The following is an 18,364-nucleotide window of genomic DNA, read 5'->3' as shown; positions in this document are numbered from 1 at the left end:
CCGAAGGGAGAAAGACTCTTGCCTCTGAGGAGTCCAGAAGCAAGCCCAGGTACTCCAGGCGTTGAGTCGGCACCAACTTCTGTAGGTTCAGTACCCAAACTCCCTAAGAGTTTGCATGGCAATTGCCACATCCTTCCTTAATTCTGAGGCGGAAGCTACTCTCAGAAGGAAGTCATCCAGGTAATCCACGATTGCGATCCTTCGCTGCCTTAGCAAAACCAAAATTGGGGCTAGCACCTCGGTGAAGACCCTCGGTGCTGACACCATGCAAAAATGAAGAGCTACAAACTGGTAGTGCTCGTCACCGACCGCAAATTCGCAGAAACCTCTGATGCTTGATGCATATGGGGACATGCAAGTATGCATCCTTGATATCCAGGAATGCCATAAAATCCCCCTGATGGTGTGCAGCGACCACTGTGCGAACTGATTCCATCCTGAACCTTTGTACCTTCACAAAGCTGTTGAGGGCCTTGAGGTCAGGACCGGACGGACCCCTTCCTTCTTTGGACTACAAACAGATTGGCGTAGAATCCCTGAAACCTTTCCGGCGTCGAACAGGGCTTCCCGACGAGCCGTGACAGAGGACGGTTGGAGGGAAAAAAAAAAAAATCTGTTTGCGGACAAGAAAGAAATTATATCATCGTGTATCCTGATGAAACCAGTTTGCAGACCCACTGGTCGGAAAGTAGAGAGGTCCACCAGGCTGCAAACTCCAGAAGGCGACCCCTCACCCGAGAGTCAGGCGGGGGCAAACCTTCATGCGTTAAATTTACTCGCAGGCTTGTTTGGCTCGCAAAACCAGGGACGCTTTTGTCCCTCAGCAGGCACCTTGTCGGACTGGGAATGCTTACCTGCCACCCCGGGCGGACGAAAAATCTGCTTCTGAGCGGAAAAGGAGGGCCCTTTCCTATGGCGTGGCTCCTTACCTTTTCTGGACTGTGGGAGCAGCGTACGCTTACCCCCAGTAACATTCTAAATAATGTCATCCAGCGAGGCTCCACAAAGCCTGTCTCCCTGAAAGGGCAAGTTCACGAGTGCTTTCTTAGATGCCTGGTCTGCAGACCAGCATTTTAGCCAAATCAAGCAACATAGCACTACTGCCGATACAGAGGCTCTAGAGAGCAAGGGGGCTGTATTCAAAGCTGCATCACAGACATACGCAAGGCCCTGCACGAACTGGTCCACCAGCTCCACGCAGACCGGGGAAGCCTGTTGCTTCTCAAACTCACGGTGCAACAATTTAGCCCATTCAGTAAGCGTCTGACACCAGCGCCGTCGCCAACACTGGCCACAATGTTGACCCCACGACCCAATGCAACCGCCTCGGCCCTTCTGTTGGCAGGGTCCTTGAAAGCAGGAGTCCATTCCACCGGAATCGTGGTTAGTTTATTTAACCTGGCTACCAGGGGGGGTCAACAAATCAGACATGTCTATTTCTTCAGGAAACTCTCCTCAAAAGTTGTAACGCACCGCCATGCGTTTCGGGACTGAAAAGGCACACTGCGGTTTTCCCCACACCTTGGGAAGTTGGGTAAGGAAAAACCTTAGCTGTGCGGGCCGGCTTGTGGGACTTGAAAGGGGCCGACACCTCTGTAGATAACCCCAACGTGTCCATCTTTACGGTATCCCGCACCGCTGTAATAAGTGCTCCTACAAGCATCTTTTCCTGTGCTGACCCGGACACTGAGTCATCCTCACTTTCCAAACGGTCCTGGTCTGCATCCTATGATACATCAGAACAGGGGCCGCCTGTCACAGCGGGGCCCCGAATCTGAAACAGTGGTTTCCCCAGAAGACGGTGGGGGAAGGGGCATTTTTTACCCCCCTTGCGCCCGCATGCCACCTCCACCCTGGCAACAAAGGCCTCTAGGACCATCGACAGAGTGTCCATAGGCACCGCAGGTGCAGGGGAACCAGTTGCAATAACAGGGATGTCTGGGGAAGAAGCGCCAGCTTCCGACGCGATGCTGACCCACACTCACCTGTCACCACTTAGGGACCTAAGGCAAGTCACACAAAATGTCCACCCTCCTAGCTGTCACAGACTGAGGGGCCCCCCGCAGCACTCACCACCCTGACCCAGGTACTGCATTGTGCTGCTGTCCGCTCTCCCCTGTGTCATCCACTAGGTGTCTGTGTGAACAGACAGACCCATCACCCAAGCAGTACAGGGTGGCTGTCGGCCATTGCACACTGACACAGACAGCAGTAGCCCGGTCATATGTGTGCGCCAGAGCATATAGCTCACCGGCCACCCCTGGATCAGACGGGGCATGTCGTGGCCAACCCAGCGCGTAGCTAGGGCCTGCTCACGCTTTATGGCCGGAGAGACTACCAGGATCTATATTATCCAGCCTGTCACCCAGGCCGGCTGTTGATTATAGATCACAGGAATTAAAAATGCAGAAAAAAAGAAAAAAAATTCCCAGGGCTAGGCAGAAAAAAACTGACCTGCTGGATACAGTGTGAGGGGGTTATAGCCAGTAGAACTGCCCCCTGGGCAGTACTGTGCAAGTGTTGCTGTTTTTAACACGTTCTGCCTAGTCCTCTCCTAAAGGGGCAATATAACCCTAAGGTCAAGGTGAAGATGCTGTGATCATCAATGAACAAAATAATTTTTTTGTCTCAATGGATCAAAAAATAAATAAAAAAATAAAAGACGCTGGTGAGCAATGTTTTTGAGCGTTTATCAGCGTTAGAGCGTTTTTACAGCTGAAAAACGTCTCTTGTAACCCACTAGTTTTGGTATTTTTTTTACTGCTCAAAAAAGCCACTGCCCATAACTGCTGATAACAGCCTATGGACACAACATAGGATTCTAGATTGTAAGCTCTAACGAGCAGGGCCCTCTGATCCCTCCTGTATTGATCTGTATTGTAAGTGTACTGTCTACCCTCATATTGTAAAGTGCTGCGCAAACTGTTGGCGCTATATAAATCCTGAATAATAATAATAATAATAATAATAATAACAACAACATGATGGGGAGTTTAATGACTGTAGGAAAAAAAAAATAGTCTACAGCCAAAAACAGCTGCTGTAAAAACATTTAAAAAAGTCCAGGGTGCATGAGGCCCAACAGTTGGTTTTCTTTACAAGACAATCAAAGCCCGAGTAGAAAAGCCTGTCCCCTACCAACATGCTGCAGAGAAGGACCCTCACTCTGTGTGGAGGCATTAATCCCTCTATATCAGGGGTCTCAAACTGGCAGGCCTCCAGCATTTGCAAAACTACAAGTTCCATGAGGCATTGCAAGGCTGACAGTTACAAGCAAGACTCGCAAAGGCAAGATGGGACTTGTAGTTTTGCAACAGCTAAAGGGCCGTCAGTTTGAGACCCCTGCTCTACATGGATCTGACAGGCCCATGGCTGTAATCTGAGCTAGAATACTCCCTATCGGGGTGCATGATATTTACTGATTATAGAAATATAGGCTGACAAAACAGGCATCAGACCTTTACAGAGAGACCACTGCTTCCCCACTGAGAGCAAGAGTCCTTCTATGCAACAGTCTATCAGGGGGCAGGCGACTGCTTTCCATATTTAAAAAAATAAAAATAAAACACTGTACACCTTTTGTTTTGATGCAGCTGGACTCCATTAACCTGAAAGGCATGGTGAAATAGACCTTACTGACTAATGGAAAATCATAAAACTCATAAATACAATTTGGGCAATTTAAATTAACAATTTAGATTGATGACCTTTCCATAATACCGTTATGTAGGACTGTCCACTGAAAAGAAAAAATGGGCATTATTGAAAGAACCCCAAGATTGAAGATAAAAAGAAAGAATGGTTAGCACTTACAATGATAATACTGAGCGGTATCACTATGGCCGCTAACAACTCATAAGAAATTGTGTCTTCTTTGTACGGGTAGCGGATGGAATCATCGTTACAGAAAAATCCACGCTGGAAAGAGCTATGCTTCAAATTGAGAATTGCAAAAGGCAATCCAACTAGCAAAAGGAAGAGAGATATGCGTTAATACTGGCAGGGAGCAATGGCACAACACAATGAACATTGAGGTAATGAGAAAGGATTAGGCGGACAAGAAGCAGAGAAAGTGGGAAGCAAAAACAGGAAACACTAGAATAAAAGAAGACTATTTTGGTGCATGCTTCACTTATGTGAGAGAAAGCGAATCCCAGATGGATTTATAAGGCAGAAAGAGGAAGGATTACTGTGAACAACAATTACTACATGCATGAATTCCCATATTTATGAAGGTAATGAATAAACTATAATCATTAGTGTATACTGATAGCTAAAATAGACAGATATGCCTAATTTCTTTTTTATTTTTTATTTTTTTATTTTTTTGGAACGCTTCACGAATTTGCGTGTCATCCTTGCGCAGGGGCCATGCTAATCTTCTCTGTATCGTTCCAATTTTAGTATATGTCCTGCCGAAGCGAGGACGATATGCCTAATTTCAATTTGGCCATTAGTTCAGGCCCTTGATAAGAGCCTGGGCCTAAGATTGAAGCAATTTCACGGGGATCATACTTAGCACCAACGCAGGTACTTGTAAGCACTACAAAGTTCTTGTACTTTAGCAAAGTATAGCTACAGTTCAGACCAGGGGTCCGAAATACCAATCGTGTCAGATGATTAGATTGTGACCCCCCCCACTGCGCCTGCTACCACTCAGACTTGGTATCTCACTTTCTCCCTATGGCTGCTCAGTTCCACTGGGCAGATCTGGCTACTCACAGAATTCACCCAGCAGTGCCTGGAGGAGCGCAACAGGTTAGTCCAGCTAGTGGAAACATGGCGGCGCAACTAAGTCAGGATAAGTAAAGTGAACTTCCTGTAGAAGGATTGGTTTTCAGTGTGATGATTAGTGACAGCTAATTTAACGTTTCCAATAGCTCATAGATAGTGTTGAGGAAAAATAGCATTAAACTACCAAACGCTCCTAGCCCTTTTTCTCTGCATTACATACTACTGCCCTCTGAACTCTATTATTTACTCCTAACTACATACAGTCCATGTTAGGTACTACTGACCTATGAACTCTATGCTATTTAGTCCTGAAACCTCCACCACATACGCCTGACCTCTACATTACATACGCCTGACTCCTGCACTCAATGTTTCATACTACGGTCAGTTTTTCGCTTCCAGCAATGTTCTTTTAATTGCACACTGAGGAACGAATTTTCAGGAAGTGCATTTCTGGCATGCAAGGAAAGGACATCACCCTGGGCCAGCCAAACATGATGGCTGAAAACACCAAACCCAGGAGGAGCCGGCAGTGGACCATCACTGAAGGGATAGCACTGGCAGATAAGTCAGTAATATAGTGCATACTTGCATATTATGAAATAAGCCCACCCACAACAATGTGAACCTTAGTTTACCTTTAAATCTTTCCAAGGAAAAACAGAAATAATATTTTACAATGGAGGCAAAAGGGATATGTAGGGACATGTTTATCTTTAAATGACAGCAGAAAGTGAGAGGAAATTCCAGTTCTCTTATGTTCTGGTGGCACCTGTGAAATTTTAGTTTTCACATAAGTCTCTAGCTGGCAACGATCACCAGGACAAATATAGATGGTGACTCTCCCCAGCAAAGACACAGACATCACCCCTTCATTACTCTTTAGATACTATAATGAGTATGCAAACCCAAGGCTCTGTTCACACTATATAGGTGCGATGTAGTGGGATTTTATTTTTACGTGTTCTCGCATGGAGCAGCCCACTAATTTTAATGGCATTCCCTACGCACGAGTCCCTGCCTCTTTAAAAATAACACCACACCAAAATGCATGGTACTTTGTTACCATGATTTTAGACACGCATGAATGCGCTCATTAGTAAAATACGTGCAGTACCAACACGAATTACAGGCACTGCTGTGTATCTGCTAAAGGGCTGCCCCTTGTATGTGTTGCAGGAAAGCACATGATTTTGCACACGTTCCAGCAATGCACAAGTGTCAATGTAGCCTAACAAATTTATCTTTATTGCTCCCTTTTGATTTGTTAACAATACAAGTCCATTCCTGACTCTGCTGACTGTTATCCTTCATTGTTCCCAGCTCCCTTTGTGAATGGCAGTACACATTTCATGTTATAAAGAAAGGGGGGGGGGGGGGTCTGTAGACAGCTACATAGTTTCATAGTTAGTAAGGTTGAATAAAGACACCAGTCCATCCAGTTCAACTGGAGTGAGTCTACAATTGTCCCTATCCCTGTACATTACACACTCACATTGGTCCCTACCCTCAAGGAGCCCACAATCCAAGGTCCTCATTCATATACTAGGGCCAATTTTGGACAGAAGCCAATTAACCTACCTGCATGTCTTTGGAGTGTGGGAGGAAACCAGAGTACCCGGAGGAAACCCACGTAGGCACAGGGAGAACATGCAAACTCCAGGAAGATAGTGTCGTAGTTTGGATTTGAACCAGCGACCCTTTTTACTGCTAGGCGAGAGTGCTAACCACTACACCACCCAAACACAACAACTTCCCTACACCTCTGTTCCTCCATGAATACCAGTCAGTAAGATAGTGGAATTATGTTACTGGCAGGATCACCAGGTGAAAATTTAAAAAAAATTTAAAAAAATAGAGAGCTAATGCAATCAACAAATCTGAGGACTGTGAAGCCACAATATTTTACATTTTTGTTCTTAGATTTAGGCTCTTTACATTGAATTCCTTTATTGTAGGCTGAAGACATTAAGTGTTTCTGTACATGGAAGTCCGAAGCCTGGAAACCACCCAGTCAAGACCCAATGCTTCCAAGAGCATTTAGAAAAACAAAAAAAAAGATAGATTGTAAAGCCAAACTTTAGGTGTTTAATCAATACTAGTTACTTGTATATTTTGTTTGGTTTTCACAATGTAATTGTACCACACTTCATACACTGACATCTTTACATTGGTATTTAATATTTGTGTGGTATTTGTCAAAGATGTAATACTCAGGATAAAATATGTAGACTGCCTTCACCAAGCTTTCCAGTGGAAAACTTGCTTTGGGCATTGCAGCTGTGCTTTTCCTTCATAAGGCTAGGTTCACATTGCTGCGATGCGGGAACGCCGCGAATCCGCGGCGTTTTCCCGCATCGCATACCTCCCGCCGGCAGTTCACACTGCCCTATGCGGACGGCTGGGGGTGTCAATGTTATGTTAATGACACCCCCAGATCCGTCGGCATACCGCAGTGCGATCTGCCGACTCGCACAGGAATCGGATCGCATGGTGTGAACCCCCATGCGATCCGATTCCGTTGCGGACCCAAAAAAGGGTCCTGTGCGAGTTTGCTGCGGGACAGCTGCGAGTTCAGCCATACTATCTGTATGGCTGAACTCGCAGTGCTACGGAGATCGGATGTGATTTGCTGTGCGAATCACATCCGGATCTCCCCCCGCAGCAGTGTGAACCCAGCCTAAAACAGAAACCTTTGCTACTTTGTAATCCCCGAGGACCAAGGCTGAAAACAATTCACAGAGGATTACTGAGGGAGGATCATTGTAATTGGAAAGGCTTATTAGGATTCCAAACCAGGAGAACCTTAGACCTGGGGGCAAAACACAACCAACTGGCATGGTAGGGACATCTTTTTGTGAGCTAAAGAAAAGTACTATGTGCCATGGTAAACTGGATGGCGACATGGTGAAAGGTTGAGGGTTCTAAAAGACAAGGGTTTATTCAACCCCCCTTTTTCAAAATGTTCAGGATCAGCTTGTCTTGCGGCTCCAAGTATTTGGTCACATGATATCTCAAATCCACAAATTAAGTCCATGCTGATAGATCGCCCTTTGCTTGAATCAATGACATGAGAACGAAGCTGGTACCTATAGAACGTAAAATGTCCCCCTGCCCCTAGCCCAGTCCTCCTCTGCTCCCAACTTAACAAGATTACTATTCATGATTTATATAGCGCCAACAGTTTACGTAGCGCTTTACAATGTATAGGGGGGGACAACACAATTACAGTACAATACAAAAGGTACAGGAGGGCCCAGCTCATAGAGCTTACATTCTAAAGGGAGGGGGGTGGTACAAAAAGGTAATAGCTATAGGTAACAAGATATAGAATGGGGGAAAAGAAACTTGATGATGTTAATCCCTTACCGTGCACATAATATAATAGAGAGATTATATATATATATATATATATATCGTACATATATATATTTCATATTATTATTCTTTTTTTTTATTATTCAGATAACTCATCTTTTTAATACGACATACTGGACTACATACAGACAGGAAAGAACCATAGGCAACAAGAACCACTATTCTTTTAAACTCTTGTGAATGTGAGGACTTTAAAGCTCCATTTCTCACCAACACATGGCTGATTAAAGAGCCATTAACATTTGCAAGTAATAAATGGCTCGGCACCAGAAAGTCCAAAGGTTCTCGATGGGGATCGTGTGATGGTCTAATGTCAACGACAAACTTTAATAACCACATACGCCTCGAGAGGAGAAGGTCACACGCCCATCCTATTATTAGCTCCCTCCGAAATCCATCCTGCCTCTCTCATAGAAGGGTGTAGCAGAGGAGACTTCACACGCTAAACCAACAACTACAATCATCGCAACTTAAAAAAGGTCAGGTTAAGGCTTAAGCCAAACATCGCACTTAATCATAGAAATGGGGAACAAAAAACGCACAATGCCGTGAGAATATGACCACCCAATTAGATACATTCCCTTTTTTTTTTTCAGTGTGCGTGTTTTATTTCCAGTCCAATTATAGGCAAAACAAAGTTTACATTCGATTACAATTGGGAAGTGGTAATGCTCCATTTGCAAGAAGGCGATCTGAATTTCCATGATTTTGCCAAAGATTTCAGAATCGCAGCAAAACGCGGAACGCATTTGCGATACCATTATTTCTCAATGGCACCCCAAACGCGATTGTCAAGTGACAAAATGCGCTACAATTGCGGCAATTGAGACTTGTGTCACTTTTTTCAATTTTACAATTGCAGCAAGAGTCCCAATGTCGAATGTTCCAGGCTCTGTGTCAAGATTTGGTACATGAGCTTTTTGGAGCATTTTTTTGGAGTGGACGGAGGCCCATTCAAATGATCGGTGCCACTCCACGCTCCACGAACACAAAAGTAAGCTATAAAAACCTAAATAAATAAACGAGCTGCGCTGTGCTCAGGTGTGAATGGAGCCAAATACTTCTGTCCAGTTTCTATTTCTTTAGAGAGATTTTACTTCACTTCCTGTTTCTGTGACAGGACAATAAACGATAGGAGAGGTTGTCACAGGAAAAAAAAAAAAAATACAGACTGTAATAACCTGACAGGCATTCGAATCCTCCCCAATTTTACTGCATCGTCTCCACTGGAGAGACTTCCTATCATTGCTTATTCCCATAGAAAATTAAGATGGCCACAGTTGGATCGAATCTCAACTGGTTCAGCCGAGATTTGACCAATCTATGGGCAGGCTGGTTGTACTGAAGTCGATCAATCAACTTCAGTATAACCAGCCTCTCCGATTTCTGATCATAGCTGCCAGCAGGGACCATTGTGTTCTGCTGGCAGGGAAGGCTCCCCACGCTCTCTGGCAGCAGGAAGGATTCTGCCATCAACAAAGTAAGTGATCGAGCAATTTAATTTACGTCCACCCGTGGTGGGAGGTTAGAAAATGGCGTAATCTATGGGCTACTTTAGGGAGCAGGTTTCAAAATGGGTCACAGACCACAAAAAACACCCCACACTTTAAAGGATTTCAACCCCCTCCCTGCTAAGACTTTGTTCACACCTACAGGTGCGACCAAGTGCACGCACGTTCCCATGTGTTGCGTGTAGGGCAGCCCTTTCATCATTAATGGCACCCCCCATGCATCTGAAAACCTGTAAATTGGCTGCCTTACGAGCAAGAAATGTGGAAAAGTTGCCGCTAACTCTTATCCCAAAACCGCGCCACACTAAACAATGTGGCACCATGCAGTTTGGTGCATGTGAAACACTCAGGTTTTTAGATGCATGGGGGGTGCCATTAATGATTGCAAAAGGGCAGAACATTTCTGTGCATGAAAAGGAAAGCACACTCCAGGTATGATCTGTACTACACAGTTACATTTGTCCAGCTTGGCATATATCTCATGCCTGATGGACCACTGTTATAGTGGACAAACCACATAATAGTCAGCGCCGCTATAGCGACAGCTGCAATCTTCTAGGTCTTGTGCCGCGTAGTTTCCTCACTGCACCCCAACCACTGGGGGACTCACTTGGCATTGCTGGCTTTCTCAGCAGGTTTTCAATGAATACAAGGCATACTGATTGGATGAGGTGGAGATTGTGATGTCACCATCCCTCAACCAGAAAATGCGTTTTCAACACTTTTATAAAAATACAAGGCTCAGAGCAAGTGACCCCTGGTGATCATTGTGCACAAAGGCAGCCACTTGGCACAGGAATGGAAGATTGCGATGATCGCTGTAGTAGCACCAAATATTATAGGGATTGTCAGCTTCCACAGAGACCCCCGGGTATGAGATACACTATATTACCAAAAGTATTGGGACACTTTTGGCCTTAACACGGACATGAAAGTTATTGGCATCCCAGTCTTCAATATGGAGTTGGCCCACCCTTTGTAGCTATAACAGCTTCAACTCTTCTGGGGAGGCTGTCTTCAAGGTTTAGGAGCGTCTATGGGAAGGTTTGACCATTCTTCCAGAAGCGCATTTGTAAGGTCAGGCACTGATGTAGGATGAGAAGCCCTGGCTTGCAGTCTCCACTCCAATTCATCCCAAAAGGTGTTCTATCGGGTTGAGGTCAGGACTATGCAGGCCAGGTCAAGTTCCTCTACCCCAAACTCGCTAATTTATATATCTTTATAGACCTTGTGCACAGTCATGTTGGAACAGGAAGGGGCCATCCCCAAACTGTTCCCACAAATTTGAGATCATGAAATCGCCTAAAATGTCTTGGTATGCCCACACCTTAAGAGTTCCCTCCACTGGAACTAATGCCATGTACACACCCCCGGACTTTGATGTACTAGGTCCGACGGTCTTCCTGACAGACTGTCGGCAGAGTTCCGACTGACTTTTCCAAATGAACGGACTTGGCCACCCACTATCACACCAAAGTCCAACGGATTCAAACGTGATGATGTATGACCGGACTAGAATAAGGAAGTTGATAGCCAGTAGCCAATAGCTGCCCCAGCGTTGGTTTTCATCCGTCAGACTGACATACACACGAGCGGATTTCTCGATAGGAACTGGGTCCGGCGGAGTTCCGGCGAAAAAAAATTTGAAACATGTTCGATTTCTAAAGTCAGTCAGATTTTTGGACAACAAAGGTCCGATGGAGCCCACACATGATCGAATTGTCCGACGGATTGGCTCTGTCTGGAACTTTTCTGTCGAAAAGTCTGGTTGTGTGTATGTGGCATAAGGGGCCAAGCCCAACTCCTGAACCCCCACCAAATGACTTGGACCAGTGCACAAAGCAAGGTCTATAAAGCAAGTTTGAGGTGGAGGAACTTGAATGGCCTGCACAACACAACACAAGTTCTGACCTCAACCCAATAGAACACCTTTGGGATGAATTAGAGTGGAGACTGCAAGCCAGGTCTTACCAGACAGAACTCATAAAATCAGTGACTTGACTTTTCTCTTCTGCAGTTAAGTTTAATACATAATTTTTCCTTTGTTATATTCAGTTCATTCATGGTGAGGCATATTTACATTGGAAAAAAAATAATAATTATTCCAGTGTTCCCGTGAATTTTCAAGACAAGCTGGTAGGTCAATTGGCTCCTGTGTAAATTGGCGCTAGTACATGTACAAATTGGCGAATGCACAGTTTATCAAATTCTGCATGCCAGTCCCAAGTCGAGCATTTGGAGAGGGTTAGAGAAGACCTGGCGACCTACCTCGCAAAATGTTGGCAAGGAATAGAATCTATGGAATAAGGCTTTCGAGTCTATCAGACATGGCGTCCATAGATCTGAGAGTTGGATATGACTGAACAGATATATATACACAAACAAACAAGTCAATAGCAGTATACATTTACTCCAACAGAACAGATGCCAGTTCTAAAATAACTATATATACTCCTCTACTTCTAAATAAAAAAAGGAAGAAGGAGGGTACAAATGTAGAGAACATCCAGGAATAAAGCGCTCTAGCAAAGTTATGATACACACACCTGGTTGTTGGCCTTGATTACAGCTTTCAAAATAAATCAGAAATATTTAGCACTTGGCTAGAGAACTATAAAAACAAACAGCAAGGCCAAAAGGAGAAGAGAAAAAAAAATAAATAAAAACTCCCTTTTCCCGTCAGGTCTAAAAGCAGAAAGTTGATTTTCATAGTATTTCCTCTACACTTCCTAAACGACAGCTGGAAAGAGACCTTAAGATTTATAGACACCTATAAAGTCACCGAAGAATGCCAGGAGACTAGGGTGAGACTGCCCTGGAACCAAGAGAAAGACAAGGAAGAGCAATCTCAGATCATAACTTTTCATCAGTGACCACCTTAAATCAGGTGAGCTCAGCCCCCCCCCCCCCCCGCTGCCTCGTCACTGGCTTTGATTGACAGCACTGAGAGCCAATGGCTCCCGATGGCCCAGGAAGTCAGCGAGACCTGGAAGCGAGGGGAGGGCAGAGCTGCAGATGTGCACATCGCAGGATCGAATGAGGGCTCAGGTAAGTGAAAGCGGGGATGCTGACACCTAAATATTTTTTAGCTTAATGCAAGGGATGCATCAAGGTAAAAAAAAAACATTTAGGCTGCACAACCACTTTATAGCGGAGTTCCTCCCAAAAACTGAACTTACACTTTAAGGAATCCTGACATGCCACTTTGTTGAGGGGGGGGGGGGGGTACTTAGTTTTGACAGGTACCCAGCTTCCACTTATGGAGCAGAGGAAGTGGGGTGCCCACACTTGCATTGCTGGCGCTGAGGAGAGGGAGAGAAGCGAGGCTTCAGGTGGCCACATCACTGGATTGTGGGACAGGCAAGTGTGTTTAATAAAAGTCATTAAATACACTTTTTGTAGCTCCGCTTAAAGTTCCCCTGAGCCAAGGGCTCTCTCTTCAGTGGAGCCCCTCACTTAGTACATGTGGGCTCGATTTTGGCTGACCATGAGGAGAGGGGTCCACCAAGCTTTTTGACTAGGTGGACCAAGTGGAGCCTTTCCCTTGTCAGGAGCCTTGTGTCCTGGGGGTCAGGGTAGAGTCCTCCTACGTCTTCAGGAGGTGAACTAGGTGTGCGTTTTTTTAACCCCCTTCCCGCTGCCAACTCCCGGCTCTTTAACAGCTTTGAGATGCAAAGAGGCGGGCATCCAGGTCATGTGACCGCTGTGACTGGCTGTCACAGTGGTCAAATGATTGGAAAGCTCCCAATCATACTGGGAGCTTTTCCGATCCGATCTGGGAGCATGCAGGGTGAGAGATAGAGAGATATTTTTTTTTTCTTCTTATATGGCCTCTTGACGTTAAAGCCCACCCGCCAAGAGCCTGCATGTATGCATACAGATGGCGGGTTAAAATAAGCATCCTTACCCTGGTGTGTTCATTTTGTGAATTGAGCCCAACAGATATTAGATAGCATACAGAAAAAATAAATAAATGTATTCGGTAGGTTTTCAGACAGACATACATGGGACTATTAGTGGCCTGCCCGAAGAATTGACACCAGAGAAAACTGAAACCTATTTCTCGGAAACAGAACAAAACACGACATTTAAACGGTTGTCATTTATGGTTTCACATGGAGAATGGTGTAATGCAATCACAGCCTTATCTCAGGCCATAAAAGATAATTAAACCAGCAGTAATTTCATTACAAAGGGGACAAATATTAGACCTCTTCCTGTGACGCCTTCAAAGTTGCACAATGTGGACAATAGGCCATTACTGGGAAATCCTCCCTTCTCTCCGGCTGCTCCGTCTCAGGGCTGGCAGCTGCGGAAGAGTTCGCATTCCAGCAGCCATTTTCAATCCATCAATTCTATTTTTACATGCTATGGACACAAAGAAGTAGATTTTCGCCAGCTGATAATGAACACTTGAGAAGAGACATTCTTCTCCATACACAGAGGCAAGCAGAGGAATATTTTTCCCTTAAAAAGGTAAACTTCTCTCAGGCACGACAACTCAGCCTTCTGACTTCCCCACTACCCAAGTTCTTATAATACTGACCTTCTAAGCTGAGCCCGGACCAGGGAAAATACAAAGCAGAGTGCTCGCCATTCTAAACACTATATGTGGAAAGACCACAGTCATGGCTTTAGGATGCCATTTGCCATGTGCATGGAGACTTTTCTGTTGAGGGCCTTTTTGGGAAGTGTTAGTTCTTAGCCCTTTAACAAGTAACAGAGCTTAGTTCTAGAATTCCCTGACAAGAGTGTAGGTTAACGTGGTTGTAAATCCTTGCATATACTATAGCGTGCATATGGGGTGTGCCAGGAATGCCTGGGCACACCCTAATTACCCCATGCAGCGCAAATTCCCCCGGCTACCCAAGCCCTCCCCCCACAGCACTTCCGGCTTCCCTCTGTCCATCTATCAGGGGTCTGTTTAAACCCCTGATAAGTCACCAAAGCCCCACAGTGGGACTCTTAAAAGAATTGTAAAAAAAAAAAAAAAATATATATATATATATATATATATATATATATATATATATATATATATATATATATATATATATATATATATATATATATATATATATATATATATACACTTTAATAATAAATATAAAATAAACTACCTTTGAGCTTTGGGGTGCACATCCTAATGCAATAGGCTGCACACATGGCATATACTCATTGAAATGTCTGGCCTCCAAAGATACAGAGATGAAACTAATCCTCCTACATAAGTTGTACCTGTTTATCTGCATTCTGCTCTTCAGCCCTCCAAAAAGTATAAAGCTTGTCTGAGTTCAGGAAAGGGGGTGGAGAGCTGAAGTTACACATGGCAGATCTCAGAGAGGAAAGCTTTGAGAGCTGATTGGAGAGAAAAGACACACCCTTCCACACAAGAACAGACCTGAGGCTGTCAATAACAGGCTGTGTGCTGGAGATCTCTCCCATCACCTTTTTCTCTTGCTGCCAGGAAAACTTAACAGAAGTCACTCATATAGATAACAGAGGAACTATGCAGCACGCAGTAATGACATGTGCTCTGGATTAAGACAAGTACACACTATGCAGCACTGATGGTCCACAGGAAATATGTTGGTGGTCCCCAGGAGGTCTGCTGTAAATCAACATTGTGGTGGCTGTATACCACTTAATGTTGTTTCCAGTGTTGTTCTCAATGCACACCGACAGTCAATGTGGTCAGCACACATTGGTAACTGATGCCTCCACTGTAGTTCCAGCTCCTGTGTACTCAGAGGGATGTACCAGGAGTAGTGCAGTGATCGGTAGGTGAAGAATAAGTGGCCTTCCAATGGCAGCTCTGATCATGGACTATGGGAGGGAGCATGTGGCTGGATAAGGCGGTGAGATCCAATGAAGAGTCTGTGTAAGGCCACAGTGTGATGCAGCGGGAGGGGGGCAGAGAGCCGGAGCATTGTGTGTGTATATAAGGCCACAGTGTGATGCTGAGGAGGGGGGGGGGGAAGAGAGCCGAAGCATTGTGTGTATATAAGGTCACAGTGTGATCCGGGGGGGGCAGAGAGCCGGAGCATTGTGTGTGTATATAAGGTCACAGTGTGATCCGGGGGAGGGGGGCAGAGAGCCGGAGCATTGTGTGTATATAAGGCATATAAAATGGGAGAGCGGACATAGGCCTTCTGGCTTGGTCCAATCTCCATTGGGGGGGGCCTACCTTCGGGGAAGCCCCCATAGTACCAAGTACCTAGGAGGTTCTGTTTCGGCAGGTCTCCCGGTTTTGTCTGGGAGACCACTTGTTGAGTCTGGTACCTCAGTCCCTGTCTGGAGCCTAACGCCCCGGGGGATCAGGGTATGGTCCTTCTTTTGGAGGACATCAGGCACCGTCTGCACTTTTTAGTGTTTCACTCTTTATGTGTGTGCACTTTTTTTATGCACCGGGTGGAAGTTTTTTGGGTGTGTTTTGCACGCCATGGGCTTTTTCAATAGAAAAAAAATATATAAAATACATGTTAATGGTCCACAGGATTCAAAATTGTGAGTTTAGTGATCTGTAAGATCTGAAACGCTACAAAGTGGGACCGTTTTCAAAAAACAGGCAACACCGTTGGAAGATTTCCCCTCAACTCTTTTCAAATGAGCTCTAAAGCTTGGAATTTTGTCTCATTCTATGTCTTGGGAACAATAGTCACCTGGGAAAAAATAGAGAGGGTGAATCTCCTCAACAAACAGAAATAAAAACTTGACAAGGGCTTTAAACACAAATAAATATTATATATATACACACATACATACATACATATACACACAGTCTGTTGTCAGCTAGATAGAAGGTGTAGACTGCAGCAGGTGGTGTCAGGAGGGGGCAGAAAGAGAGCAATACACGGATCTTCCCAGTAAAGGTGGGCGTGTCAGCACAAGTCTGACCTCTGGAGGAGAGAGGCAGGCTGTGTTCTTAGCACAGCCAGAAAACTGACCATGATGGGAAAGTTGTGCTTCTATGCCTAGCGTAGTCACTTTAAAATAGGAAAGCATGCAAGACTGGCAGGATCACCAGCGGTTTCACACAAAAGGAAGAAATACAGTAAGAACAGGATACTTTTTAACACAAGTACAAAAGAGGTACAACATACACATAGCATTAATATGAAATGCTGGTGGTAAAAAACACGTTTAAGAAAAAAAAAAAGCGGATCGGCTCCTATTCATAAGACAAAAATGTAACCTTTAGCACACTTCATATATCAGGCACTATATAGGTTGGGCTTGATGGATTTGTGTCTTTTTTTCAACCTCACCTACTATATATATATATAATGGATAAAGCAAATAACATAGATAAGGAGTTTCCTTGCAGCTCTGCACATAGAGCAGACAGCACTGTGCCTTTAACAGCATTATGATGATCATGTAACACAATGACCAAAAAAGGTGAGCCCTTATGAACAAGCATTGTTATCTGAGCATGCTCAGACAGCATAGTTAAAAACACAGCCTGCCACACATTGCGGACCATTTACATATTCATTTAGGACCTGACAAGCTTTGTAGAAAAACCTGTCTCAGCATGCATTTGCCAACCACAAACAAAGAAACGCAGGGTGTACTGCATAAGCTGGGCTGTATATTTGTTTTCTTCAGTCTTGGGGAATGAGAATACTTAAAGGAGTTGTAAAGGCAGAAGGTTTTGTTTTTATCTTAATGCAGTCTATGCATTAAGAAAAACCTGTGTGTAGCAGCCTGCCCAGCACCCCCTAGTACTTACCTGAGCTTCTCTCTCCAGAGATGTACACAATCCCCTCAGCCATCCAGGACACTCGTCCTGATTGGCTGAGACACAGCAGCGGCGCCTTTGGCTCCCGTGGCTGTCGATTAGTCAGCCTTAATTAAAGTGGCTGTCGATTAATGTCAGCCAATCAGGCAGAGGGGGGTGGGGCCAGGCCTCCCTGTCTGAATGGATACAAGGAGCTGTGACACGGCTCAGGTGCCCCCTGTAGCAAGCTGCTGGCTGAGGGGGCACTCAAAACGGAGGGAGGGGCCAGAAGAAGTGAAGAGGGACCCAAGAGGAGGATCGTGGGCTGCTCTGTGCAAAACCAACTGTACAGAGGAGACAAGTATAACATGTTTGTTATAAAAAAAAAAAAAAAAAAAAAAAAAACACACCTTTACAATCGCTTTAACATTTCCATTAGGATGCAGGTGTGTACGCACTTTAGTGTGTCGTGTTTAGGGCAGCATATTCATTTCAGTGGGCTACCAGGAGGTGTGAAGAAAAGAAAAGGAAAAAAAAAAACAAACACACACACAAACGAAGTGCATGACCCTTTTTCTTTTTTTTTTTTAAATCGCACTTTGTTACCATGCATCTTGGTGCGTGATTTTTGTGTGCATGTTAGCAAGGTGCATTGGGGTTTAAGAATGAATGGAACCACCATGCTTTTGTGCAGCTTTGCATGCCATCCTCCATCGCACAAAATGTAAAGCTAGCAGTTGCAGAGATCTCCTGGCCTGGTCCTGTACACTTGTTTTCTTTACAAACAGGCACCCATCGCACACACGTCCCATTGTTCAACACAACAGTTCATTATGATCTCAAATGATGTCATGGCATTCTGTACCGTATTGACAAGCGTCCGAAACGAGGCTCCAGGCCCACACTGACAATGTGGACAACTTGTCGCTTTTTTTTTTTTTTTTTTTTTTTTTTTTTTAGGATTTAATTCCATTACAAAAGAGGAAAGTGTGACTCATTTTCTCTTACATGAATGCCA

General features: G+C 44.7%; 1 protein-coding gene and 1 non-coding gene across 3 annotated transcripts in view; both read right to left on the bottom strand.

The window, feature by feature from the left end:
* Positions 1-18,364, bottom strand: part of PLPP1 (phospholipid phosphatase 1) — a 125,204-nt gene that overhangs the window by 64,757 nt on the left and 42,083 nt on the right. Inside the window, exon 2 of one of the 2 annotated variants that reach the window (XM_077462721.1) lies at positions 3,814-3,965. The exons of the other annotated variant lie outside the window; for it this stretch is intronic. Within the exon in view, the coding sequence (XP_077318847.1) occupies positions 3,814-3,965 (152 nt within the window). The remainder of the gene's footprint in view (positions 1-3,813; positions 3,966-18,364) is intronic. 2 annotated transcript variants of the gene reach the window in all.
* On the bottom strand, positions 4,322-4,428 carry LOC143941495 (U6 spliceosomal RNA). Its single transcript, XR_013264186.1, has one exon. It is a non-coding gene; the product is annotated as a U6 spliceosomal RNA (small nuclear RNA).

This window comes from Lithobates pipiens, unplaced genomic scaffold (assembly GCF_037356315.1).
Source record: "Lithobates pipiens isolate NorthernLeopardFrog02 unplaced genomic scaffold, aLitPip1_a1.2 Scaffold_3, whole genome shotgun sequence".
Lineage (NCBI taxonomy): Eukaryota > Metazoa > Chordata > Amphibia > Anura > Ranidae > Lithobates > Lithobates pipiens.
Note: the sequence above shows the minus strand (reverse complement) of the source record. Positions and strands in the feature narration are given on the sequence as shown.